This window comes from Humulus lupulus, chromosome 9, assembly GCF_963169125.1.
Source record: "Humulus lupulus chromosome 9, drHumLupu1.1, whole genome shotgun sequence".
In the NCBI taxonomy this organism is placed as follows: domain Eukaryota; kingdom Viridiplantae; phylum Streptophyta; class Magnoliopsida; order Rosales; family Cannabaceae; genus Humulus; species Humulus lupulus.
This window is the reverse complement of record NC_084801.1, coordinates 25,257,113-25,268,191: the sequence shown is the minus strand read 5'-3', so window position 1 is coordinate 25,268,191 and position 11,079 is coordinate 25,257,113. Positions and strand designations below refer to the sequence as shown.

Here is an 11,079-nt window from a genome sequence, read left to right as displayed (position 1 = left end):
CAAAATCCACTTATTTCAAAAATACCAATTAAATTGATATAATATAAGTAATGATATGTGCACCTAAAATATACACTCAAACATTACACACAGTGTTAGTCTAACCAATCATATTTATTAAAACTGGGACCCACTGTTTTAAAAAGCAGTGACACGTCAATGTATGTAATGTTTGGGTGCATATTTTGGGTGCACATATCATTACTCTAAATAAAAGACAACCAATTTAGGATTTTACACAAATAACAAAAAAAAAATCAATACTTATTCAATTTTATTAAGTTTACAAAAGCTATATTTTTCGTTGTATAAGATTTTGTAAAAAATTATTTATATGGTAAGAAAAAATGGAGATTAAATCATTTTGCTTAAATTGAATAGAAAACTTGTAACTGATTCTATTTTGCCTTAAAAAAAAAACTATATTCTATTTAACATTAATACATAGTTTTTTAAATGAATTGATGTTAAACATATTAATCAAATTCGATTACATACATACGGACTGAATTGGAGTTGTAGCGAGGCACGTATCTATGTATCATCAATCGCGGTACGAAACAGAGAAGCTCACAACCCACCAACTTCATTTATTAATCATCACAACGCGCGACCCAAACTTAATGACCTTCACAGAATCACAGCCCTTTTCTTCTCATGACGTTTGGCTTAGCTCAACTCTACGTTGGGTTTGGGGGACAACATATTCATTCACTATAAAAACCAATTACTCCAACACTTGTTAATCATTCGGCTAAGCGATTAAGCTACTAGTTTAACTCAAAACAATGCTTCTTTCAAAATCACCTGTAGTACTTCTATTAGTACTCACTCTCTTTCCTCTCATCTTTCTTCGAACAGCTTCTTCATCAACTCTAGACAACTTCATCAAATGCATTGCGACCAATTCTGAGCTCTCCACTCCCATCTCCGCAGCTTTTTTCACACCAAACAGCTCTTCATTCACTCCTCTCCTCCAATCCTCAGCTCAGAATCTTCGTTACTTGGTCCCCTCAGCACCCAAGCCCGAGTTCATCTTCACACCCTTGCACGATTCTCACGTCCAGGCATCCGTAATATGCTCCAAACAGCTCGGAATACATCTCAGAGTTCGTAGCGGAGGCCATGACTACGAGGGCCTCTCCTACGTCTCCGAAATCGAAACCCCTTTCATTGTTGTCGACCTCACCAACCTCCGAGCCATCGATGTTGACATAGACAGCAATACGGCTTGGGTTCAAGCCGGTGCTACGATAGGAGAAGTCTACTACAGAATCTCCCAGAAGAGCAAAGTCCATGGCTTCCCCGCCGGGCTTTGCACCAGCTTAGGCGTTGGTGGCCACATAACTGGGGGTGCTTACGGCTCTCTCATGAGAAAATACGGCCTTGGGGTCGACAACGTTCTCGACGCCAAGATCGTCGATGTTCACGGCAAAGTTCTCGATCGTGAGGCCATGGGAGAAGACCTTTTCTGGGCCATAAGAGGAGGTGGTGGAGGAAGCTTCGGAATCATTCTTTGGTGGAAGATTAAGCTTGTACCGGTGCCTGAAACCGTGACAGTCTTTTCTGTTCCAAAAACGTTGGAACAAGGAGCCACTAAAGTACTCTACAAGTGGCAACAAGTCGTGGACAAACTCGACGAAGATCTCTTCATTAGAGTCATAATCCAACCCATCGCAGTCGGTAAAAACACGACTGAGAGAACCGTAATGACCATTTACCAAGCCTTGTTCCTTGGAGAACCTGAAAGACTTCTCAAAATCATGGAACAGAGCTTCCCTGAGTTGGGTTTGACTCAAAAGGACTGTACCCAGATGAGTTGGATCGAATCAGTTCTTTACATAGCGAGTTTCCCGACTGGAACCAAACCGGAGGTTCTTCTCCAAGGAAAGTCAACGTTCAAGAACTACTTCAAAGCCAAATCGGACTTCGTCAAAGAACCCGTACCCGAATCCGGGTTGGAGGGTCTGTGGAAGAAGCTTTTGGAAGAAGAAAGTCCACTGACTATCTGGACCCCATACGGAGGACAAATGAGCAGAGTTTCCGAGTCGGAAACGCCCTTCCCTCACCGAAACGGTACCGTTTTCATGATCCAGTGGCTCTCGACATGGCAAGACGAAGAGAAGGAGACGACGGTGAAACACATCGACTGGATAAGGAAGCTGTATGTGTACATGGCGTCGTACGTTTCCAAGTTTCCAAGGGAAGCTTATGTGAACTACAGAGATCTTGATATAGGGATCATGAATAAGAAGAACCAGACGAGTTCCTCAATGGCCAGTTCGTGGGGAAATAGGTATTTTAAGGATAATTTCAACAGATTGGTCAATGTCAAGACTAAGTTTGACCCTGAAAACTTCTTCAGGCACGAACAGAGCATTCCTCCTCTTTCAACCTCTGCTAGATGATTGTATCTGGTTTTTCTTTTTTCTTTTCTAAAAAACAGAGGTTCTCAACAAAAATCCTGTCTCGAATTTTAGAATAATTATCTGACTTGGAAAATAACAATGTAGTTTTATATTTTAATGTTAGTCATTAATGTTGTTGATTACGTAATTCGAAGTTTGAGTTGTGATTTTCATGTACTCGAGGAGGAATTTGAAAGAGAGTACATGTTTTTGTGTGAGAGATGATGTATGTTCATGTTGTTCACTAAAATAAAAGCCTTATAATAAATTAAATAAAAATACAAACTTTGTCACTTGTGTGTCTCTTTGTTTGTTGTATATTGTAGAACAAGAGGTATCATTATATGGGTTCTCATCTAATTTATATGAAGATACTTAAAAAATTGACACTTTTGTGTCTTTGTTTGATTGAATAGAATAAGAGGTGTAATTGTTTATTATGTAATTTATTGGAAGAAACTCTGTCTCTGATGTATCTACATTCTTCCTCACGTGCACGCGTAGAGAGTTTACACTATAATCATGGTGAGTGGGTTAGCTACGGGATTTTGTAGTGCTTGATTATCATACTTTTATGGATATGAAATAAGGTGAAAAATTGAGTCACCCATTAACATTTCATGTCGAATTTGAACGAGTTAATATTATCTTTAAAGTAACCGACTTTTGGCCATATTGTTTGATAAAAAAGAAGAAGAAGAAGAAGAAGGCTAATAATGTCAAACTTCTTCTCCATTTTATAGGAGTTTTAGGTAAGAGGTAGCAATAGTGTGCAATACAACTTACTTATCCAGCTTTGAAGTAGTGTGCACCTTTGACACGCCGAATAAGGAGTTCGTACTCTATTAAATAAATAGAATACTATGATTGGAATGAATTTTGTATTGTAATTATTACAATCACAATTTTTAATACAATACCAACCATTTTATTCAATACATAAAAAATTGTATGTGTTAGCTCGTAATGTAATATTTTTTACATTATGTTGTATTGGGGTAAGGTCCGGGTTAAGGTCGGGGTCAGGGATCAGGGTTAATACCGGAGTCGGGGTCGAGCTTTAGGCCTGGGGCTGGGGTCAGGGTCTGAGGCCGGGGGCCGAGTGGATCGGGGGTCGGGGTCCTGGGTCGGAGGCCTGGGTTGGGGTCTGGGGTCGCAGCTCGGGGCTGGGGCCGGGGTTTGGGGTGGGGGCCAGGGCTGTGAGAGGGTCGGGGTCTGGGGTCATGGTTGGGGTCGGGGACGGGGTTGGAGGTCGGGGTTCGGGCCGAGGGTCGGGGTTGGGGTCTGGGATCAAGTTCTGGGGCTAGGGTCAGGGGCGAGGTCGAGGTCGAGGTCGAGGATGGGGTTCGGGGTTGAGGTCTGGGGCTGGGGCTGAAGTCGGGGTCTGGAGTCGGGGTCCGAGGTTAGGGTTTGGGGTCGGGGCTAGGGTGGGGGTCGGGTCCGGGGTCGGGGTCAGGGTCTCGGGCCGGAGTTTGGGGTCGGGATCGTGGTAGTATCACCTATGGCATCGTTTAAAAATATTTATTTTATTTAGTTTGAATTGATACAATATAATTCACTTGCTTACAAAACATAATATAATTTAATACAATTTTTTAATACAAGTGAATATCAAACATAATGTTATATAAAAATAATAATATAGAATACAAACCTAATACAATACAATTCAATATAATACGACTTACTAAATATGCCCTTAGTATATTGTTATTGATGCAGTGTGAGATTTCACATATTTTAAATTAAAATAGAATATATGTATTGTGATGATACTAAATTGTATCATTCAATATAAAATGGTATTAAAGAATGACCCTTTTATAACAACAAATTAAAACATTATTCACTATCATAGTGATCTCTCTCCATGACTTTTGTTGTGGCTTATGTTTCTCTCTAGCACGTCTCTCCCTTTTTTATGTTTTTGTGACCAACCTTAGGAGTATTTGGTGGATGGATATCACATATTTTGAGACATAATCAATTCAATCTTCATTAAGTCACTATAAAAAAAAGTTACTAATTTGTGACAATTTTTTAGTCCCGACATAATTTTTTTATGACTAAATATCAATTTTTATCAGAACAAAAATTGTTTGTAACTGTAAAATAATATTTAGTCACAAGTTATCACTAGTAATTTTAGTTATAACTTATTATGTGAGTAACAACATGTGACGAAAAGTAAGATTTTGTGTTAGGATTAATGCCCTAAAAACATGTAAAGACATTTTATTAGTTTTAAATACAAGTACAATTTTATTATATTTGAAAGTTATAATTATTTTTTGAAATAATTATATAATAATATCAAGAAAATTCTCTATTCATTCATGAGAATATGATCTTGTATTAGTACGAGAGAAATCAGATCATATCTAATGAATAAAATAGCTAGTAACATATTAAAGTATGGAATCTTTGATAAATGGTTACTAGTACAGTTTGCTAAGCATACGAGATGCAAGTAATCTAGATTCAGATTACTGATGTGGATAGAAATCTAAGTAAATATGTTGTATATAATAGAGATTATATATGACAGGTCCGATGAGAATTAACTATCTTTATAAATTTGTCGTTTGACATAAAAAATTAATTCTTATCATAATAGATGATCATTTGTAGACCAGTCTAAATCTTGAGTATTCATAAACTCCTATTTGTGTTTATTGGATCTTTTGATTCACTCGTTAATGTCTCTTAGAATAATGAGACTAATGACTTTTGTTTTGGAGATTAAATATCATGGATGGCTAGGAACATGAATTACAATATTGGAATCCACGCTTTCCTAACGTATCGAATATTGCTACCCTTAAGGGTTAACTCTGGAACTGAATAGTTATTGAGCACAAATCTATAATTAGATTATAGATTAATTATTCACCAGTGAACTAATGGTACTTATGGATCAAGAGGTAATTAGAAGGGTAAAATAGTAATGGAAGACAAAACTACCTATATTGATTATATCAATGGACTACAAGAGAAAACTAGGGATGTCAATTTAACCCGCGGGGTAGGGTCCCCGTGGGGACCCGCCCCTAATGGGGCGGGGGCGGGGGACATGACCCCCGTCCCGAACCCGCCCCGTTTACATTCTAATTTATATTTTTAATATAAATATTATTAAAAATATATAATATAATAAATTATATAATATATATTTTATTAATGGTATACTTTATTGTGTTTTTAATTATTTTATATTAAAAAGTATTAATTATTTTATCAATTTAAAAAAAAATTAAACATTTTTTATTAAACGGGTACCCGATGGGGCCCTGACTCCGAGACGGGGCGGGGACGGGGGAGTCATCCCCGACCCCGCCCCACCCCATCACTACAACACAAAAGGTCATTTGCGGTAGTTTATAATTGCCACAATTGAGTTTTTGCGTCAGTTTAATATGTGACGCAATTGCCCATGACGCAAACCAGAGTGACATTTGTGTCAGTGGGGCACTGTCACAAATGCCAGATTGGTGATAGTGCCCCACTGACGCAAATGTCACTCTGGTTTGAGTCAGTGGGACACTGCCACAAATGTTAAAAATGAGTATTTTTTGCATCAATTGGGCACTGTCACATAAAGTATTAACCAGGGAAACTCCAAATGTTTATGCCAATTTCCCTGGCCTATTTTGATAAAAAAAAAAAAAAAAAACAGCAGCAGAAACAGAAAAACAACAGTATAAATTTTTTAAACATTTATCTAGAGTTAACATTTGTGATCAAAACTATAAAAGTAATTCAGATATCAAAGTTAATATATGTATATATGTACTCTTGTGTTCTAAATTTCTAAGTATTAAACCTACTTAAACTAAAATTTCCTCACCAACTTGCTCATTTGCAAACTGAGATACACCATAATTGATTCAGTCCACTCATCACATATCTCGTTGATTTCGTCAACCGAATATTGACTCGTATTCGTAAACTAATTAGAAAATATTTAAAATAATAAGTTAGGAATCAGCCAAATAAAATCATGAACGATAGTTTAAATGAAAATTAAAAAGTAAAACAATACCTCATTTTTCAAGTAGGTCTTCGGTCTAGGCTGTGAAATCAACTCTCTAGCAAATTTCATAATGTAAAAGCCACACTCGGTTGGCCCAGTCTGGTTTCGACACTATTACAACATAGTTATCCAAATTTAAGTATTATATTTAGTAAGTTATTATAATAGAAATATGTCAAAAACTTGAATACGAGAAGTAATATAATTTACTTATCTTACGAACACAAACCTTTGCAGGGACACCTTTTCTAACTTCATCCGATTTTTTTTTCTTTTGCCATCTAGACTCGCCACATGTCGGACATGCAATTGCATCAACAAATCTCTTTCGAAATAATATGCAATCATTAGGACAGGCATGCATTTTTTCATATTACATGCCTAACGAACGCAATGTTTTCTTTGCTTCATAAAATGAAGGCGGCATTTCACTACCTTTGGGTAATAACCTAAAAATGTCAACAACTCTGTCATTCCCTTATCACTCCACCCATGTTTGGCTTTTAAGTTATACAACCTAAGTAGTGCTGATAATTTAGTGAATCTTGTACAATTAGGGAAAATAGGTTTCTCAGCATCTTCTAAGATTGATTGAAATTTAATTGGATCCACATGTGATTCATATTGTGCATCATCAATCATTTATGCAATATCATCAACTTCGTAATCCACATCAAAATACTTATTATTCTTAAATGGTCACTCATCAGTGACTTTCATTCTTTCTCCGTGCAAAAACCATATTTTATAACTTTTGTCTATTCCATTCCTAAATAAGTGATATTTATTTTAAAAATTGGCATCCACATAACGTTACCACACTTAACACATGGACAAGGAATACTATTCGGAGATTGAGTATTTCTTTCACAAAATTCTAAGAAAAACTCAACTCCATTCCTATATTTCACGGATAACCTATCCGTTGACATCCAATCTTTATCCATTGTCAAACTTCACACACAAAAAAAAAAAAAAAAAAAAAAAAACAAACAAAGCAACAAACATTAACAATTAAGTTTGTGGATTACTTAATTGACAAGTGAATAAAGGAAACAATATGTCCAAAAAAAATTGGGCAACATTTCCCCTATTTCTATCACATTTACCAAATTTAAAATGTGCATTTATACAACACACGGTATATACAAAAATATCCAACAAATCAATCAAACATGCATAATTCTCAAATTACTAAATCTTAAAAAAAATTGGGCAGCATTTCTCCTATTTCTATCATATTTCCCAAAATTTAAATAAACATATATTCATCACATAAACACAACAAACCAATTAATCAATCAAACATGCATAATTACAGCCTTATAGCACCGCAGCACACAGTCCCAGAACCCATCTCCACTATTTTATAAATCGTACATTCCACTAAGTTCAATATCTTAATTATACATTAATGTTTAAAATATTACCTCTAATATAAAATCCTCCAAAGCTTGATCTCACCAACAAAGTTGTCAACAAAATACATACTCAAATATAACAATAAAAAATAATAATAATAAAAAAGTTGACAAAATATAAAGAAAAATATATTAAAGCTATATTGTAACTAAATAAATAATAATTTGCTTAAAGAAAACAAATAATTTGTTATATATACTCATTTATATACTTAAACTCGAAATAAAATATATTTTTTTAAAAAGTTAACAAACCACATAAAGCAAAATCGACTATAAATATCATAATTAAATCAATAATAAAATATAACTTAAAAAAACAAATCATTTTAATATATACATACTTAACCAATTAAACCCAAAATTTAAAAATAAATTAAAAAAGTTAACAAAATATAAACAAAAATTTACTAATAATAATCAAACTAAACTATTAATAAAATGAAACTTATACAAAATATATACATTAATATATATATATATATTCATTTACATAAGTAAATTCGAAATTAAATTAAATTTTAAAAAAAAAATTAATAAAAAATAAAAAAAATCTAAAAAAAATAAAATATTAAAATGCAAAATTTAAATCTAAAACAATTACATAATCATTAATATAAAACTATCCAAAAATGAAAAAAAATCCGAAATATAGTCAATTTATAAAAAAATCACAAAAATTAAATTTAAATCATAAAAATTAATAAAATTGCACTTACTTGTGGTAATTGAGCAATGTGGGTTCTTGAAGTAGAAAACCCAAAAAAATCAAGAAAGTTTATGGGTTTTCAAACAATAATCTTCAAAAATACAAAATCTATACAAAAAATTAAAAAAAACTATATATAAGTTTCATAAACATATATACATCATTATTTTTACATTAAAATTGAAAAAAAATGATAAAAACGTACCAAAATGGGCAAAAATCGAAGGGGGCGCCGCTGGTTTCTTGAGTTTATGTTTCAAAAATTTTAGGTATAATGGGGCGCCTGTTTGGGGACGATGGAGGTTTATTTAGCAAAAGGGTCGTTTGCGTCAGTGGGGCACTGACGCAAACGTCAAAGTGAAATGCGCGTTTTACTTTCACGTTTGTGTCAATGCCCCCACTGACGCACACGTGTCATTACCGTCAGTGGGCCACTGACGCTGTTAACGACCCGTTTGCGTCAGTGGCCCACTAACACAAACGACCCCATTAAACACCGTCAGTGTACGTTGTGACGCAATTTCCCCCTCATTTGTGGCAGTGCCCAACTGCCACAAATGCTAATTCTTGGTCAACAGTGTCAGTCAACAGCGTTGACTGACGCGTTTGACTGACACAATTGCCCTTTTTTGTAGTAGTGTGTTTACATCCCTAGAGAAAACTCTGTAAATATAATTCTATAAATATTTAGAGTGAAATTCCATATTTATAGTGGAACACTCATGGAATTAATAAATAAGATTATTATATTAAAGAGTTTGATTAATAATTTGGTTTATTGGAGCTTTGTATTATAGGTCCATGGTCCCCAGATCACCTTTGTCCTACATTGTCAAGGGTAAGGATGTCAAAAGAAAGATTTGTAGAGAGAATGACTAAATTGCAAAGGAATTCATTTTCCAGGGCAAGAAAAATAATTATGTGATAATTATGAGTAATTGATTAATTGTGAATTAATTAATTATTTGACCATATAGTTTTTATCTTGAAAAACTATAGGTTAAAATTAATATTAATCATGTTTGGATTAATATAAAGAGAAAGAATAATAAATATCCTATTTAGAATATGATATTTATTTATTTATTTTAAAGTTAATATTTTAAGATAAAGTTAATTTTGAATTAACTGATATTTATGTTGGGATAAATATATTGTCTTAAAAGTTGATTATACAAACAAATGAGAAAATTAGGAAAATTCCAATAGGGTTGGGCGACACACACTGTACAACACAGTGTGTGGCGCCTAACTCAAGGATTTTTATCCCTGGGATTCGAATTTTGAATTTAAAAAAAAATTAATAATTTATTTAATTAATCTTTTTAAATATGATTTAAATAAATAGTTAAATATAAATATCATATCAGTTTTAATTTGAATTTTATTTTTAATAAAATAAAGATTATTTAAATAGATTAAATATTTTTATATAAGTCTGATAGTACGTGACTTTCAAGATAAGCTTTCATCATTTTTTATGAGATTAAAAATATATATTCTCTCTCTAAAGCGATAGTTTTCTTGAAACCAGAAAACTATTCTAAACCTCTTATTCAATCAAACCTCTCTTGATCTCATGTGTTGAGTACATCTAGAGTGCAATGCCCCAAAATCCCTAATGAGGTTAATGGTTGGATTAGTAGGCGGGGAGGACCATAATTGATTTATTATGCCATTAAATGGTTATATGCATGTTTATGTGAATTATATTATCATATGATGATAAATGCATGCATGTGAGTCCACATTTCATTATAAGGGCATTTTGGTAATTTGGCCCATTGAGGGCGTAATTGTGTATTTTCATGCATGTTGATGAATTGTGAGTGAGACCACATTATAATGTGGATTTGTTCGAGCCATTCGACATGAGACAATCTTTGAATGCAAGTTATCGGTTTTGTCATAACGGGGTTAATTTCGAGGCTCGGGGTGAGTCTCGGGGTAATTTGAGGATTAGTACAATGCCGGTAATTAAAGGGTAATGGGATATGATTTATTAGCATTTGAGAATATTGAGAATAATGGGAATTGGAGGGCGTTAATTATGATTAGTGGGATTAGAGGAGAAAGGACGGTTTTGCCCTTGGTGGTTGTTAAGGGTTTTACTTAAGCTTAGAGGTATTTTAGTCTTTTCACCTAAGGGGTTATATCAACTTGAGAAGGCTGTAGAAAACTGAAACCAAAACAGAGCTTCCTTTCCTCCCTCACGATCATCTTCTTCTCCCCTTCTTTCTTTGAAATTTTGTACCCCAATTGAAGATTCAAGCTAGGGAGTTAAGCCTTGATGGTCTAGGGTTGTGTTCCACCATTGAAGAGGGTGTGATACTGAGCTTGAGGTAAGTTTCTAGCCATTAGAACTCTGGTTTTACTCTGTTTTCTTATTGAGTTTCAGTTGGAATTTTGAAGTTGAAAATGGAGAATTGATGGGAGTTTTTGGTAAAGGTTGCTTTGGTTATGATGCCTAGGACTTGTATGTTGGGTATTTGGGTTCATTTGGAAGTT

General features: G+C 34.1%; 1 protein-coding gene across 1 annotated transcript; it reads left to right on the top strand.

Moving 5' to 3' along the window:
- Positions 1-712: 712 nt before the first annotated feature.
- On the top strand, positions 713-2,701 carry LOC133801041 (monolignol oxidoreductase AtBBE-like 13). Its single transcript, XM_062239167.1, has one exon. It carries the CDS (start codon positions 789-791, stop codon positions 2,406-2,408), a length of 1,620 nt encoding a protein of 539 aa, XP_062095151.1. The 5' UTR covers positions 713-788; the 3' UTR covers positions 2,409-2,701.
- Positions 2,702-11,079: the final 8,378 nt, after the last annotated feature.